The sequence below is a fragment of the Dendropsophus ebraccatus genome, chromosome 4 (genome assembly GCF_027789765.1).
Source record: "Dendropsophus ebraccatus isolate aDenEbr1 chromosome 4, aDenEbr1.pat, whole genome shotgun sequence".
Lineage (NCBI taxonomy): Eukaryota > Metazoa > Chordata > Amphibia > Anura > Hylidae > Dendropsophus > Dendropsophus ebraccatus.
Window position 1 is genome coordinate 80,441,049 of NC_091457.1, and position 18,783 is coordinate 80,459,831.

Sequence of the window (18,783 nt, forward strand, 5' to 3'; positions counted from 1 at the left end):
ATCTACCTATGTAGCAATGAGTGGGCACCACCTGAAATGCTCTAAACAATTCCCTATATTAGGCCCCCTTCACACGTCCGGAAAAACCGCCCGGATTTCCGATCAGGAAATCCGGACGGATTTCCGGACGCATAGACTTTCATTGGACACGGACACCCTTCCGGAATTTTCCGGAGGGCTGTCCGTTCCGGAAAATAGGACCGGATTTTTTAGAACCGGTCCTATTTTCGTCCGGAAATCCGGCCCGGACGCCCCCATAGGAGTCTATGGGAGCGCCCGGGCCCCGGACGCTTTCCTGATGCACATCAGGAAAGCGTCCGGAGTTCCACTCACCTTCCGCCTCTGCTCCTGCTGCCTCTTCATCCGCAGGTACCCCCGCACCCCCCCGCGGCCACTCGCGGCGCCCCCGCACCCCCCCGCGGCCACTCGCGGCACCCCCGCACCCCCCCGCGGCACCCCCGCACCCCCCCGCGGCCACTCGCGGCACCCCCGCGGCCACTCGCGGCACCCCCGCACCCCCCCGCGGCCACTCGCGGCACCCCCGCACCCCCCCGCGGGCACCCCCGCACCCCCCCGCGGCCACTCGTGGCACCCCCGCACCCCCCCGCGGCACCCCCGCACCCCCCCGCGGCCACTCGCGGCACCCCCGCACCCCCCCGCGGCACCCCCGCACCCCCCCGCGGCCACTCGCGGCACCCCCGCACCCCCCCGCATCCCCCCGCGGCACCCCCGCACCCCCCGGCGGCCAGGAGACCAGGACAGGTGAGATTAAAACTCCCATCATGCCCTGCTGACAGGCCATGATGGGAGTTGTACTTCTGCAGCCTGTGGCCATCCAGGTTGCAGAAGTACAACTCCCACCATGCCCCTGCTGACAGGCCATAATGGGAGTTGTAGTTCTGCAGCCTGTGGCCATCCAGGTTGCAGAAGTACAACTCCCACCATGCCCCTGCTGACAGGCCATAATGGGAGTTGTACTTCTGCAGCCTGTGGCCATCCAGGTTGCAGAAGTACAACTCCCACCATGCCCCTGCTGACAGGCCATGATGGGAGTTGTAGTTCTGCAGCCTGTGGCCATCCAGGTTGCAGAAGTACAACTCCCACCATGCCCCTGCTGACAGGCCATAATGGGAGTTGTACTTCTGCAGCCTGTGGCCATCCAGGTTGCAGAAGTACAACTCCCACCATGCCCCTGCTGACAGGCCATAATGGGAGTTGTACTTCTGCAGCCTGTGGCCATCCAGGTGGCAGAAGTACAACTCCCACCATGCCCCTGCTGACAGGCCATAATGGGAGTTGTACTTCTGCAGCCTGTGGCCATCCAGGTGGCAGAAGTACAACTCCCACCATGCCCCTGCTGACAAGTCATGATGGGAGTTGTACTTCTGCAGCCTGTGGCCATCCAGGTTGCAGTACATGATGGGAGTTGTACTTCTGCAGCCTGTGGCCATCCAGGTTGCAGAAGTACAACTCCCACCATGCCCCTGCTGACAGGCCATGATGGGAGTTGTAGTTCTGCAGCCTGTGGCCATCCAGGTTGCAGAAGTACAACTCCCACCATGCCCCTGCTGGCAGGTCATGATGGGAGTTGTACTTCTGCAGCCTGTGGCCATCCAGGTAGCAGAAGTACAACTCCCACCATGCCTTGCTGACAGGTCATGATGGGAGTTGTACTTCTGCAACCTGGATGGCCACAGGCTGCAGAGGTACAACTCCCATCATGTACTGCAACCTGGGTGACCACAGACTGCAGAAGTACAACTTCCATCATGACCTGTCAGCCAAGCATGATGGGAGTTGTAATTCTGCAAGCTGTGACCATCCAGTTTGCAGAAATACATGTCCTATTTTTTTCTCATCAGGAAATCCTGAAGGTTTTTCCTGATGGTTTCCTGATGGTAAAAACGGATTACTGTCAGGAAATCCTGATACTATCCTGATGACATTTAAGGCCTCCTGATCAGGATTTCCTGACAGTAAAAACTGACACGGACGTGTGAATGGGGCCTTAGAATGCTGATGTTGCAGGTGAAGAACAATAAATGTGCGCACACCCAGAAAAATAATGTAAAACAAATACAGGCCAAGGCTATGTTCACACAAAGTTTTTTTCTTTTCAGTATAGAATGGACGCTGATTGCAATGGAATCAGCATCCATTCTTTACTGCAGGGATGTCGTTGCATGCATTGAAGTCAATGCAAGATGCCCACTGTGTTCACAAATAAAAGTATGTAAAATAAGTAGGTATGTAGCATGTGGAACTGTCCGATCTATTAAAATATAGATGCTATGCACCAGGCACTGTTAAACATAGTGAACATAACCTAACACATTAAAAACACTTAAAAAATACCTATGTGGCGCATATATGATAAATGTGCTATATGACTTCTCGGCCTTTTGGCTAAGATCAAGTGTAGTATCTGTTTTTATCAGTGTAATATCTGATACGTCCCCTATCTGGGGACCATATAGTAAACGGATTTTTTGAACAGGGAGACGAAAAGAGCTTGCTCTGTCCTCTCCAGGCATTGACCTGCTATTGCAGTGCCTCCAGGTTCAGGCCACTAAAAAAAAGAAAAGTGCTACAATCCCCCAGAAGAATTGTCAGGAACCGGTGACACCAGACACACAGAGACAGTGCACCCTAAGCTCAGCCCCGCCCACTGACTCTACCTACTTGCCCCCCTAGGCTAAACCCTAGGGCAGCAACTTGGCGGCGGTCCCTGTACTGGCTTGGTGGGACACAAAGACAAGACAGACAGACAAAACACAATAAAGAATGGTCGACAGTCCGGGTCATAAAAATCGGGCAGCGCAGTACAAAAACACAATCCAACAAGCAAGGTCAATAAACAGGCAATATGGTCAGGGGCAGGCAGCAAGCAGGGATAGTCAGAATACAAGGCAAAAATAGTCAGAATAAACAGAGAACTAAACAGAGGCAGAAGCAGGCTGAGACAAGCTCAATATCCGGCAGTGAGAGGCAGGCTGGCAGACACTATATAGGAGACCAGAGGTCCAGTGCAGGAGCTGATTGGACCAGACCCCTAATCTCCTCAGAACACCTGGGGCAAGAGCAACCTGACCAGACAAGCTAACCAGCATCAAAGTTAACTCCGAAATGGCCAGGAGTATCTCAGGCGGGTGTGGCTGAACAAACACAGAAGGAAATAGGCCAGTGTTCAGACAAGGCCCAGGACACCGCACAAACATACAAAAACACTGAATATCAGCGCCATTTCAAGCGCGCAGCACGAGCCAAGGGGCGCACGGAGTTCCGCACAGGCACATTCATGACAAGAATACTGTAGACTATGCTGGATGAATAAAATAATAACACACCACCAAATATAGATAATCAAATACCATTATTTGGACATTTAGTATGTTGTGCGGTAGGTGGCAAGTATACTATTCATATAGTACTACATGGCTCGTAGAGAGGGATCCCTTCTATAATATATAATATGCTTCTTATAGAGCATGTGAACAGCCTTTGTCCTGATGTGGGACTTCTTCAAATAACCAAGTGATGACCGCACTTGTATGTTTGTTTGGTAGCCTTACCTAAGGATTTACATTGTTTTCTATGAATGTGCAACAACCCAATATATATAATCAGTGATTTTTTAATATTCATATGAACTGCAGTTATTGCTAATAGTCCCTCATAGTATTCAGTACCAGTTTGGTCATTACTCTTTCCAAAGCTAACTCTACTGTTACGTCTATACATGTCAATATATTCTACTGAGAACTGTTACCAGGTGTTTCAACATTTGTCTACTATAATTATTATCAATTTAGATACAGTAACTCTGCCGACAGCCTGAGTGCTGCGTTTCTGGTAGAAAGACATTTTCCATTGTTCTCTGCCCTTATCTTATATAATGGGTCAGTGAGCGCCATTGTACTAGCAGCTGGGCTGTGGTGCGAAGGTGTTTTACAAGGGCAACGAATGAATAAACGTGTCAAATTAACAAGCAGAAAACATTTGGCTAGAAGTTTGTTCAGATTAATCTTTCTTAACATCTAAAAATTAGGTCATTTGTTGCAAGAACATGTTTTAAACCCCTTTGTTCTACCGATTTGACCAGTGGTGGGGGGTGGAGATGATGGATGGATGATTTTTAATGGTGAGTTATGTGTATCTTTTGTAAGCTGCCCTGTACTAGCTGCCCTTGTCAAGATGATCTACCTGCCTCATGCTAAACACAAAGCCTGGAGGTGCACTTAAGATATCCAGCCAAAGCTAGGTGTTTCTTCATTTACCTCGACACCCACCCAGAACCAAAAGCTTACACAAGCACCCAAAAGTCTGCCCATGGCCAGACACTCTTTTCCACACTCAAAGTAAAGGACCTCTGTGCAAAAATTGTCTATTGTGCCTACTTAAGGGTGTTCCTATTTGCAACATTTATGGCATATCCACAGGATATACCACAAACATCTAAAAGCTAGAAATGTGCAAACTTGGCATTTCAATCCTGCTGCCTGGAGAAGGTGGATGCAGCCCGAGGAGTACGTGGAAAACACTGATACCACCATAGGCATCCACCTTCTCCAGGCAGCGGGATTCAAATGCTTAAAGGAGTATTCCAGCCAAAATCATATTTGCTTTAATAAATTGCCCACCCATAGCTCTTCATCTTTCCAATATACATTTATTAAGGATTCTGCACAGTTTTGCTGTTTTCTGGGTGCACTCACTCCCTCTGGTTGCATAAAATCATCAAATCTCAGTCCTGTCCTACACCTCTCCCTGCTCCTGGCCCCCACCCTCCGTGTCAGCAATCACGTGTCCTCCCTCTCTTCAATGGGCAGGGTGAGTGATTATAACCCTGCCCACTGAAGAGAGGGATGACACTCTCCCCCTGAAGAGAGGCACACAGCAGCACAATCATCCCCATCTCCCCCCCCCCCACCCGCCACCACCGTCGCACTCCCGCAACGGTCCCCCGGACCGGCACAATCATCCCCATACCACCACCCTGCCCGCCCGCCGTCGCTGCTCTCCCGCACTGGTCCCCCAGCCCAGCACAATCATCGCCTGCCCTCCGGCAGGTTACCGTCGCTGCTGCTCTCTGGCACCAACAGAGCAATCATCCCCATCCTCCCCGCACGCCAGCCGCCACTGCTCTCCTGCACCAGTTCCCCGGCCCGGCACCGACAGCACAATCATCAACCCTTCCCCCCCTGCCCGTCCGCCGAGCAGGGAGGATGGAGATAATCACGCTGTCTGTGCCGGGCCGGGGGACTGGTGCGGGAGAGCGACGCAGGGGGGGGTCGGTTGGGCTCAGGGGTAGTATGGGGATAATTGTGCTGGCCGGGGGTGCATTACCTGTCTTCAATCCGACTTGCTGCATGGGGTCCCTGCTTCCTGCTCTCCCGCCTAGCCAATAAGTGGCTGCGGCTGGGCAACACACTGATTGGCTGGGCGGGAGAGCACGAAGCCAGAACCCCGTGCAGCATGTCGGAATCACTCACAGCGAGATTTCCGCTGCGATCTGTCCTGTGTGAAGCTACCCTTAAATTGTTTATATAACTCTCATAGAGATTAATAGAATAACGCAGGGTAGTACAGCATGTTACATGACTGGTTCTTTTGGTCCACCTGACCTCTATATAATTGAAAAACAATGTAAAGTGCTGCAGAATCAGTTGGCACTATACAAAGAAAAGCATTGTTATTATTATTACAATAATGGACTTTAGAAAATGTATTTTTGTCTTATTGTCAATTTGTTTTTTTGTTGTCTTTTCTGACAAATTTATGTTGTGAAAAACTTGTTGCAAATTATGCTGTACACCATGTAAGAAAATGTATAAAATGTATAACGTCAAGTCTATCAACAGAGTCCCAAATAATTAATCAGGCAGAAACAGGCATGGGACACAAATGGCGCAAAATGAAAAAAAAAAAGAAGGCTGCAGGCACAGGAAAACGGGAACAAAAAGTCATAAAACATGTCAAAAAGGCACAACATTCTAGATACATGAGTCCCTAAGTCTATCACGAGAAATTTGGGGCATAGGGTATCATGTAGCCTTAGTAGAACTACCACAATTATGTTATTATTCTTGTTATACTTCCCTTTTAATGCTCTTGCTAATGCTGTTGTTGTTTTTCCATTTGCACAGGGCTCATGTAGACTATGTTGAAGGTCTGTGGAGGCAAAGTTTCTCTGTATTTCCTGATAATTGCACATTCTGTGGGATTCATTTGTGTTATGATGAGGCTGCAATACAACAAGCCTCTTGAACCTGCAAAGAAACCTGAGCACATGCACATCCTTATCCTTTCTACTTGGAGATCAGGTTCTTCCTTGACTGGTCAAATCTTCAGTCAACACCCCGATGTCTTCTACCTGATGGAACCTGCGTGGCATGTGTGGGATGCTATGCCATATCAGAAAGTTAGAAGCTTACAAATGGCTGTGCGGGACTTGGTGCGTTCCGTCTTCTTATGTGACATGTCAGTGTTTGATGCCTATATTCGCCAGGATAAGAATAAGTCAAATTTGTTTCAATGGGAGACCAGTCGAGCTTTGTGTTCCCCACCTGCCTGCCATCTTTTTAAGCGTACTGACATCATACCCCAGATTAGATGTCGTAAACTTTGTAACAAGTACCCTTTTAACACTATTCAAAGTTCATGTAAAACCTACAGCCATATTATAGTGAAAGAAGTAAGGTTCCTTGATCTGAAGAGCCTTGATCCCTTGATTAAAGATCCATCTCTCAATCTCAAAATCCTACACTTAGTACGAGATCCACGTGCAGTCTTTATGTCCCGGGAAAAAGCAGCCAGTGAGCTCTCTTCTGATAATGATATTATTTTGAACGACTTTCCAAGAAACAAAACTAGCAATGACAAAAAAGATAATCCCTATAAACTGATGAAAAGAATTTGTGAGAGTCAGGTAGACATTTACCTTTCAGCCACCAATGGCACTTACGGGGCCCTAGATAATCGTTATATGATGATGCGCTATGAAGACCTAGTACAGAGCCCTACTGAGAAAACTAGGCAGATGTATCAATTTGGTAAACTTAATTTCACCCCTAAAATGAAAAACTGGATATATAATTTAACCCATGGGAAAGGTCAAGGTAACCGTTTTGTTATCAACTCCAGAGACGCAATCAATGTCTCCAAGGCATGGAGGAAGTCTCTACAGTTTAAATCTGTCCAAAAGATACAAGATTTGTGTGCCAGGGAAATGGAAGTTTTGGGGTACAAACTTCTTAAAAGCAAAAAAGAACAACATGACTTAAATTATGAATTGTTGCTCCCTATACCTAAAAGAGAAAAAACTGGTGTGAAACTTTCTGTTCCTGAATACTGAAAGAGCCAATGTATTATTCTAGAATTAGTAAGCTTCTAAAAAAGAAAGAGAAAAAGAAAGAATAAATATGTATAATATGTCTAGTTTTATATGTATATAATAAAACAAGTGGCACCAAAATGATAGTTAAGTGTCATTTTTGTTATAACTTTTAAAACCTAAATCAACAGCAGATGTGATATAAAGCAAATTTTTTTTAGTTATCATGGGAAACAGGGTGCTTTTTGTGTTTACACTCCCCCCCCCCCCAAAGAGTGTAAACACAGGAAGTTGTGTTTCCAAGGTCATCTGTGCTCACAGAGAAGGCAGTCATGTGATTGACGGACACATTGACGGGGGCACCTCAGAGTACAGTTCTTGCTCCCTTACTCTTTACACTGTACACTGTACAACTCACCTACCTTCTACATACAAAAGTACTCTGATGACTCTGCAATAGTAGGCTTCATCATAGGTGAAGACGACAGGGAGTACAGAGAGGTGAACAGGGATTTTGTTGATTGGTGCCAGCGGAACCACCTGAGGATTAATGCTGGAAAGACCAAGGAGATGGTGGTGGATTTCCGCAAGCGCAAATTTCCTCCAAGTCCAGTGGACATCCAAGGGACAGACATTGACACAGTGTACAAGTATAAAAATCTGGGTGTGGTTCTCAATAATAAGCTGGACTGGGCTGATCACATGGATGCCCTGTACAGAAAGGGCCACAGCAGGCTCTACCTGCTCAGGTGGCTGAGAGCCTTTGGAGTCCAGGGGGCACTTCTTAGGACCTTCTTTAACTCTGTAGTGGCATCAGCCATCTTCTTCGGAGTGGCCTGCTGGGGGAGCAGCATATCAACTAGCAATAGGAACAAACTGGACAAGCTCATCAGAAGGGCCAGCTCTGTCCTTGGAAGCCCCCTGGAACCGTGAGGGAGTGAAGAATTTTGTCAGTGGTCAGCTCCATACTGGAGAATGACTCCAATCCTATGCACGAGACCGTAATAGCACTGGGCAGTATTATCAGTGACCGTTTAATTCATCCAAACTGAGAGAAGGAGCGATATCGGATCTCCTTCCTTCTTGCAGCTGTTAGGCTGTACAATCAACACCGACCTATGCAGAGATCACTCCACAAAAAGAACTAAAATGGTCTAATGTTTTTATTGTTTCTTTTTTACCTTTTCTTCTCTTTGTCTACTTTAATCGTAATGCCTTTACCTTACCTTTTTAGCTTTTTGTATGTGTAATATCTATGCTGCTGAAACACACTGAATTTCCCCATGGTGGGACAAATAAAGGATTATCTTATCTCTTATGTTATCTTATTGAGCTGTGACACTCTGTACTGGTCAGACTTCCTGTGTTTAGTCTCATTTTTTTCAAGCAGCACAAGACTAAAAAGCCACCTTCAGGAGAATAGACCTGGGATTCAGATAAGTATAGCTTTTATTTTAAAGCATGATAACTAAAACTGCAAACTTGGTTTATTAGAGGTTCTCTAGCAAAATGTTTTTTTTCTTTTTTTTTTTACCTCAAATCAACAGGTACCAGAAAGTTATATCAATTTCTAAATTACTTCTACAAAAAAAAATCTCAGGTCGTCCAGTACTTATTAGCTGCTGTATGTCCTGCAGGAAGTAGTGTATACTTTCCAGTCTGAAACAGTGTCTCTGCTGCCACCTCTGTTCATGATAGGAACTGTCCAAAGCGGTAGAGGTTTTCTATGGGGATCTGCTACCGATCTGGACAGTTCCTGTCACGGACAGAGGTGGCAGCAGAGAGCACTGTGTCAGACTGGAAAGGATACACCACTTTCAGCAGGACATACAGCAGCTCAAGTAATGGAAGACTTGAGATTTTTAAATAGAAGTAATTTACAAATCTATATAACTTTCTGGTACCAGTTGATTTGAGTTTCCCTTTACAAGCTAGTTGTTAGTTACATGCTGACAATTCCATATAGCAGCCTTTAGCTCTTGTATTACAGAGCATGCATAGAAACTGGTTTGGCACTGTGCTAACAGAAAAGCTGCCTCTTAGAAGGCACTTCATGAAATTCCCCACAATAGCATGGAGTGGAGAACCTTGAGCTGCTTAGGGCTTTCTATCATATTTATGCTATGCATTGAGCATTTACATTTACATGCAGGAGTCTTTCATTTCTATACATTTAGCCAGTTCATTTTTTATTTTCAGGCATGTGAAGTAACAATACGAATCGAATTCTACAACTTTATTTACAAAGAATAGACTTTATAGGGAAAACTATAAATTTGTAAAGTATAGAAACGTATAGCTATATGCGATGCCCTGGCCCCTAGGGGCCACTCCGCAGTATAGATGGTGCTAACAGGCAGGAACCGGGGCAGCTGTAGGATATAGGGTTGTCACAGTGTAGGCACGAGGGTGATACAGCTGGAAACCGGGCTCCTGACCCTGCGGGAATACTGGGCATGCGATTCTTCGTTGTCCTTAGTCAGGGCACCAATTATCACACCAATGCCAAGGTTCAGAAACAACGGTAGTTGTATATTTATTGTAACGGTGGTAACTAGTAGCAACAGTCTCTCCGGATGCAACCGGGAATAAGGCAGACTTGGATAAGGCAGAGTAATGGGTGATGCTGCAATAGGCTGTGAGAGTAGCGTGCTGAATAATGGGAGTAGTAGTGATACTGAAGTAGAGATGCTGGGTGGAATGAGACTTGAATAAAATACTTGCTGTTGATGATTTGAGAAGATGATGAGGAGATGAACTGAAGAATGACTGAAGAATCGACACCCAGATGAGAATCTTGAGACTTGAGACAGGAACACAGCCAGCGGACTGGAGCAGCAGAGCACACGCAGGCCTCTCTCTTAGCAGGGAGAGAGAACGGACACACTTGTCTCCTGAAGGTGGAGGACAAGACTACACTGTACAGGAACAGCAGAGCAACACACCCTATCCCCTCTGGGACAGGAGATTAGACTGAGGTAGAACAGGAAGTCACATGGTAACCCCAGCCAAAAGCTCGATGACCATTGGTGTTACCATGGAAGCAGGGCACAGTCACGTGACATCCAGCCATTGCATCATCACACCATTAGGCATATACAGAGAAATATACATGAGGAGTACCATCCTTGAGCACTAGGAGGCGACATAATACCTTTAGACACTGATACCTGAATACACATGCAATAAATTAATGAAATAGCAGACCTGAATACTGAGAAGGGTGACACAATACACGCAGTTTGCAGTGGACCATAGCTTTCCAGAACAGAACTAGTTATAATAAAAGTATGAGCATAAGAAGGGCTGTTCTGGGACACTGCATATATATGTGAAATGTACATCAGAAGGGTATGACATAATCCCAGCCTTACCAACACCTTTTCTTAGAACAGTTCTATGTCATAGAGTCTCAGCTACTGTTCACACATAGTAAAACAACACCAAAATACAGCTGTAATTTTGAGGTACCGTATTTTCCTGTGTATAAAACGACCTCCGACTTTTCCAGTTAAAATATAGAGTTTGGGATATACTCACCATATAAGACTACCCCTCTTCCAACGTACAACAAATGAAAATTAATAAAAAACATCAGACAGCTGCGAGATCTGAGAGGCAGAGAAGGAGGTACAGTAATACCGGTATGATAGAAGGGCAGGCCAGACCTCTTTTTTCCATACCCTAGAGGCCTGCAGCTTGCTCTGCCCTTCATACAGTTGCTGCATACGCCAGGGATGCAACCAATTTTGTGCTCTCCCCGCCATATGTGGCAACTGCAGATTTTCCAGTCCGGATCTGAAGTTTTCCATTATCCGCCCTATAAGACGACACCTGCCGTATGAGACGATCCTTGACTCTTGAGAATATTTTCCTGGGTTAAAAAGTAGTCTTATACGCAGAAAAATACGGTACATATTCAGCCATATTTTTTATGTAAAAATGCTCTACATTCAGAGTCAATGGGAAACATGCCGGCGGTGCACACACTGTATAGAATTACAGACGTAATTTATTACGACCATCAAAATAATGAACGTTGTTTACGACCTGCTTTTTTTTCACCTGTTCACACATTGTTCTTTTTTTACTCAAAATGATGGATGTAATTTGGTACTATGTTACTGTGTGTGAACGTAGCCTAAAAATTTTAATAATTAACTCCCACGTAAAAAAGCATACCAAGCACAAAAAGCTGCATGATCAGGCTATGTTCACACAACGTGAGAGACCGGCCGTTCCGTGACCCCAGCCGGGTCACGGAACGCCCGGTCTCTGCACGGATCATCTTTTGGCCACAGGGCTCTGATGCGGGCGCATCAGCGCACCCGCATCAGAACGTTCCACAGCACACAATGAAGCAAGCAGCCGGAGGCGCTCGCTTCATTGTGTGAACTGACAATTGCGGCCGCAGAAAACTGACATGTCAGTTATTTGCGGCCCCGTACGGGATCCCGGCCAGTGCGTATACCAAGTGTATACGCTCCGGCCGGGATCCAACAGAAGATAAGGCCATGCCCACACCGCACAAAGTACGTCCGTTGTTACCAATGGCAACAACGGCCGTACTTTTACGTAGTGTGAACATAGCCTTAGTAGTAATAAGACAAAAATGTACTTGGTGGAATGGCTGTGCTGCCTACAAACTCCAAGAAATGAAAATTTAGGTAACAAATTTTCCTGTTGCTTCTAAAGCAGCACACACAGGACATTTAAAAGAATTGTTGGTGGCCAACAGGCCTGGATGCAGCTTGGGGCTAGACTAAGGGCCCTTTTACACAGAAAGATTATCTGACAGATTATCTGCCAAAGATTTGAAGCCAAAGCCAGGAAAAGATTTGAAAAGAATAGAAATCTCAGGCTTTCCTTTATGACCTGATAATCTTTCTGCGTAAATGGACCCTAAACCTTCCTTGGACAAAACATTAAGGGTACATTCACACATACCGGATCCGCAGCGTATTTTCTGCTGCGGATCCGCAGCAGATTTCATTTAAATAACTGAACACAGCATCAAATCTGCGGATCCTGTAGGTGTGAACGCACCCTAAGCCAGTAATGCTCATTAATGGTAAAACATAAGGAGCACATTTCAGCTTTACAGATCTGATCCAGAGGAACCTGATCTTTTTCAACCCAAGATATTGCCAATGATCTCTTAGGCTATGTTCACACAACGTTTTTTCAGCTCAGTTGAAAAATGACATCCGTCATTTTGAGTCTAACATACCGGACATTATTTAGCTGTCTAGCCTTCCCGTGCAATGACGGCTGTTGGCAGGGCTGTATTAACAGCTGCTGCTGCCCTAGGCACTAAACCTGAAGATGCCTCATCTACACGCACCTATTGGCGATACCAGACCTGACCAATACCACCATACCCCCCACCCCCCTGGAAAAGACACCAGATTTACTGGCAAGCAGGGCCGGACTGGGACTAAAAATCAGCCCTGGCACTCACACCCTTCCAGCCCACATACCATATAAAGCCATGTTCACATGGCGTATGAGACCAGCCGAGTCATGGAGCGGTCGGTCTCTGAAAAGATCATCCCGGCCGGTACTGCAGTACTGTGCGGATGATCTTTCTGGCCGCAGTGTTTTGATGCGGGTGCATCAGCGTGCGCCCGCATCAGAACCCTCATAGCACACAATGAAGCAAGCGGCTGAAGCCACTCGCTTCATAGTGTGATCTGACAGGTCTTTCTGAGTAAATTGCGGCTGCAGAAAACTGACATGTCAGTTCTTTGCGGCGGCGTTTGGGATACCGTCCGGAGCGTATGCCATGTGTATATGCTCCGGCTGGGATCCCATAGAAAAACAGCAGGCTAGTCCACACGTGCAAAGTACGGCCGTTGTTGCTGATGGCTGTGTGAACATAGCCTAACACTGTGTCCTCGGGTTGTGTTGTGTGGTATTGCAGCTCAGTTCCAGTGACGTGAATGGAGCCAAGTTGTAATAACATAGGCAGCCAATGGGCAGGGATGGTACTGTATTTGGAAAAAAGCAACTATGTCTTTTTAAATCCTGAATAACATTATTACCTAGACTATCTCTGCCTACATGTAAAAGCCTTATACGTAATAAAATTTTTGTCATTACAGGGTGAGGGCTGCTTATGTTCTCATGTTGGATACGTACATGTATGAGCAATCCAATATACCTGATGAGCTGTTAGATATCTATTTTATACTGGATCTATCTATATCCAACAAAAATCCGCAGTACTGCTTGAAAAAGATAGCGTGAGGCTATCGAAACGTGGAATCTTGTTTGCTGCACTTATATACTATTTTTTACACTGCGTTATCTCCTATCTATCTATCTATTATCTATCTCCTATCTATTATCTATCTATCTATCTCTCTCCTATCTATCTATCTCCTATCTATCTATCTATCCATCTCCTAGTATCTATCTATCTATCTATCTATCTATCTATCTATCTATCTATCTATCTATCTATTATCTATCTCCTATCTATTATCTATCTATCTATCTATCTATCTATCTCTCTCTCTCCTAGGAGATAACATATTAACATATTAACATATTACAGCATTCCATGTGCGCGACGTTTCGACAGCTTCTCGCCGTCATTCCCAAGCTGTCGAAACGTCGCGCACATGGAATGCTGTAATATGTTACCACAATAAATTTACGTTTATTCACCTGAATCTTCAGAGTGCCGTGGGATTTTCCTGATCTATCTATCTATCTATCTATCTATCTATCTCCTATCTATCTATCTATCTATCTCCTATCTATCTATCTATCTATCTATCTATTTATCTATCTATCTCCTATCTATCTATCTATCTCCTATCTATCTATCTATCTATCTATCTATCTCCTATCTATCTATCTCCTACATACCTATCTATCTATCTATCTATCTATCATCTATCTATCTATCTCCTATCTATCTATCTATCTCCTATCTATCTATCTATCTATCTATTTATTTATCTATCTATCTCCTATCTATCTATCTATCTCCTATCTATCTATCTATCTATCTATCTATCTATCTATCTATCTATCTTCTATCTATCTATCTATCTATCTATCTCCTACCTATCTATCTATCTCCTATCTATCTATCTATCTATCTATCTATCTATCTCCTATCTATCTATCTATCTATCTATCTATCTATCTATCTATCTCCTATCTATCTATCTATCTATCTATCTATCTTCTATCTATCTATCTATCTATCTATCTATCTATCTATCATCTATCTATCTATCTATCTATCTATCTATCTATCTCCTATCTATCTATCTTCTATCTATCTATCTATAGCAATATAAGCAGCACCAAGAAAAAAACGCATGTGTGTGCCAGCAGACAAGTCCCAGACTAAGGACCACAATTAGCTACCTTAAAAATACTCTGCAGCACTCAAACGTAAGTGAAAAAATCGTAGGGAAATTTATTCCATGAAAGAAGTCACAGCAAACAAGGTGAAACAAGCATGACGTTTCGGCGTACCTTACGCCATTTTCAAGTGCAATAAAAATACAAACAATCACGTGTTATATACAGGTGTATTAATCAATACATGAATATGATAGGTGCTCAGACTTGTCAGTCACGGAGCATTCCAACTCCCCTCCCTATAGTCTGATTCGTGCTCTCAAGTGTCAATCAACTGTCAGAGCCTGTGCGGCATTACAATGGTGTAAGAGATTTAGTGAAATGTCCATTTCATAAGAGTAATAGTGTCCATTAATAGTGAAAAGAATAAGAACTTGAATACGGCGTAAATATAACAATAAATGATCACATGGAGGCTTCACCCACTGTATAGCATTCCATTCAAGCCGCCAGCACATATACGAGCTATGCGTATCCACAGACTCGGCGTATCTGGGTTCCTTTCGGGAGACCGCCCTCTCCTGGAGTCGCTGCAGATCCTCCTCCGGACGGACGAGAGATCTCCAGCCAGGATGCCGCCCACCCGCAGAGTGAACCACACCTGCCAGTAGCCAGATCCTCCTCCTGAAGCATGGCTGTCATCCCGGTCAAAACCGCATCTTGATCGCCATGTGTGAATGACCATCTGGTCTTGGAGAAAAATATTGGGCAATTTATCTGCACGCTTGGGCTTGAACATATGGATAAACATGGGATTGCCTCCTGTGTTACAAGGATGTCATCGTGATCATTCTGAAAGATAACCATAAAATGATAAGAGTGAGAAATACGGTATTTAGTAAATATACTTTACAAATTAGACAATAGGATTGTTTGTATGTATATCTTTCCAAAAACCTACGGTTGGCAGAAAGGAGTAATGGTAGAGACCCGTAGTGAGAACAATCACCTAAACATAGAATTATTGATTTTGTATTCAGCATTTAGACCTGATGGCGACAAAGATTGGAGTTCATAAATCCAATATAGTTCCCTACGGAGCAGTAACATTTTTCTGTCACCACCCCTTTTAGGCTGCATAACACGATCTATGATCTGAGACCTCTCGCAATAGGGGCTAGATCCTATCTAAAGGATACTACTGACTTTCTTTTGAAATTAGCAGACTTGCAGGTACCTGATGGAACCATATTGGTGACATTAGATGTAGCAAGCCTGTACACATCTATAGACCATCAGAGAGGTATGCGGGCCATTACAGAGGCGATAGTGTCCCTAGAGTACAATGCCAGTGAACAGGATTTTATACTGAGACTCCTTGAATTAGTTTTAACTAATAACTACTTTTCCTTTGACGGACAACTTTATCTTCAACAGCGGGGCGTGGCGATGGGGGCCAATGTGGCACCTACTTATGCCAACATCGTCATGGCCCAGCTGGAGGAGAAGGCGATTTATGGAACCCACCACTTCAGCAGTGTGCTGTCGTGGTGGCGTTTCATTGATGACGTGTTTCTATTGTGGACGGGCAGCATGCAAACACTTTGTGACTTCATCAATTTTCTCAGTACCATTGACGATACCATAAAATTTGTTGCACACATGGATCTCCACAGCATCCATTTTTTGGATGTATAGGTATCCGTGAGAGGTAACAAACTGACAACCGATATATATGTAAAAGAAACAGACTGCAATAATCTTGTTCACTTTAATAGCTGTCATCCGACAAACATGCTTAAATCTCTCCCTTATTCCCAGATGCTGAGGGCACGGAGGATTATAGAGGACAGTGACAAACTTGAGACAGCTTTGGATAGAATGACTACCAATTTTAGTGAAAGAGGATACCCGAAGAGACTATTACAGTCTTGCAAGACGAAAGTCAAAAACACTGATCGTAAGAAATTACTGGAACCCAGTTCTAGAACTAAGTCCCTTGATCGTATACCATTTGTGAGTACATATTCACACATATCTAAAGACATTAACAAAATCGTGTTGAAACATTGGTATATGGTGCAACAACAACATCCAACAATACCTGAATTCCAGACACCTCCATTGTTCTCTTATAGACGAACTAATAATATACGGGATAAAATTGTATCCACTGATGTGGAGAGAGGTTGTAGTGGCGGGGTACAGCGCCTTCTCGCACCGGGGGGGAGGGGCTCTTATCCATGCCGCGTATGTGTCAACTGCAGATATATGATTAAAGGTAACATCTTCAAAAATCCAAAAACATCAAAGGAATATAAAATTTCGCAATACATGACATGCAATTCTGACTGGGTCATCTATGTCTTGCTGTGCCCGTGTGACCTAGTGTATGTTGGGGAGACCACCCTAGATGTAAAAACACGTATCGGTCAGCATCGGTACAGCATTAGAAAACGAAAAATGGACTTACCGGTCTCCTGTCATTTTTCAGAAGCCGGACACAATGAGAAAGATCTAAGATTTATGATCATAGATCGTGTTATGCAGCCTTAAAGGGGTGGTGACAGAAAAATGTTACTGCTCCGTAGGGAACTATATTGGATTTATGAACTCCAATCTTTGTCGCCATCAGGTCTAAATGCTGAATACAAAATCAATAATTCTATGTTTAGGTGATTGTTCTCACTACGGGTCTCTACCATTACTCCTTTCTGCCAACCGTAGGTTTTTGGAAAGATATACATACAAACAATCCTATTGTCTAATTTGTAAAGTATATTTACTAAATACCGTATTTCTCACTCTTATCATTTTATGGTTATCTTTCAGAATGATCACGATGACATCCTTGTAACACAGGAGGCAATCCCATGTTTATCCATATGTTCAAGCCCAAGCGTGCAGATAAATTGCCCAATATTTTTCTCCAAGACCAGATGGTCATTCACACATGGCGATCAAGATGCGGTTTTGACCGGGATGACAGCCATGCTTCAGGAGGAGGATCTGGCTACTGGCAGGTGTGGTTCACTCTGCGGGTGGGCGGCATCCTGGCTGGAGATCTCTCGTCCGTCCGGAGGAGGATCTGCAGCGACTCCAGGAGAGGGCGGTCTCCCGAAAGGAACCCAGATACGCCGAGTCCGTGGATACGCATAGCTCGTATATGTGCTGGCGGCTTGAATGGAATGCTATACAGTGGGTGAAGCCTCCATGTGATCATTTATTGTTATATTTACGCCGTATTCAAGTTCTTATTCTTTTCACTATTAATGGACACTATTACTCTTATGAAATGGACATTTCACTAAATCTCTTACACCATTGTAATGCCGCACAGGCTCTGACAGTTGATTGACACTTGAGAGCACGAATCAGACTATAGGGAGGGGAGTTGGAATGCTCCGTGACTGACAAGTCTGAGCACCTATCATATTCATGTATTGATTAATACACCTGTATATAACACGTGATTGTTTGTATTTTTATTGCACTTGAAAATGGCGTAAGGTACGCCGAAACGTCATGCTTGTTTCACCTTGTTTGCTGTGACTTCTTTCATGGAATAAGTTTCCCTACGATTTTTTCACTTACGTTTGAGTGCTGCAGAGTATTTTTAAGGTATCTATCTATCTATCTATCTATCTATCTATCTCCTATCTATCTATCTATCTATCTATCTATCTATCTATCTATCTATCTATCTATCTATCTATCTATCTATCTATCTATCTATCTATCTATCTATCATCTATCTATCATCTATCTATCTATCTATCTATCTATCTATCTATCTATCTATCTATCTATCTATCTATCTATCTATCTATCTATCTATCTATCTATCTATCTATCTATCTATCTATGTAACAGAAAATCTAAGCAGCACTGCTCAAAAATGTTCGGGTGCCAGCGGTCCTGGATCCTGACCACAGATCGTTCCCAAATAGCAAATAGATAATCCCAAATAGCAAATAGATAATCCACGGCACTCACGGGGTTAACCCCGTGAGTGCCGTGGATTATCTATTTGCTATCTATCTATCTATCTCCTATCTATCTATCTATCTATCTATCTATCTATCTATCTATCTATCTCCTATCTATCTCTCTATCTATCTATCTAT

The 18,783-nt window shown here is 44.3% G+C and overlaps 1 protein-coding gene and 1 non-coding gene across 2 annotated transcripts; both read left to right on the forward strand.

Moving 5' to 3' along the window:
• Nucleotides 1–2,386: 2,386 nt before the first annotated feature.
• On the forward strand, nucleotides 2,387–2,575 carry LOC138790137 (U2 spliceosomal RNA). The gene has a single exon (XR_011362850.1). It is a non-coding gene; the product is annotated as a U2 spliceosomal RNA (small nuclear RNA).
• A 3,585-nt stretch (nucleotides 2,576–6,160) lies between these two features.
• LOC138789293 (carbohydrate sulfotransferase 4-like) lies at nucleotides 6,161–7,354 on the forward strand. The gene has a single exon (XM_069967897.1). It carries the CDS (start codon nucleotides 6,161–6,163, stop codon nucleotides 7,352–7,354), a length of 1,194 nt encoding a protein of 397 aa, XP_069823998.1.
• The last annotated feature ends 11,429 nt before the right edge of the window (nucleotides 7,355–18,783 follow it).

Excerpts from the sequence above, each read along its gene's own strand:
- LOC138789293 (XM_069967897.1), top strand. The coding sequence starts at position 6,161 with ATGTTGAAGGTCTGTGGAGGCAAAGTTTCTCTGTATTTCCTGATAATT.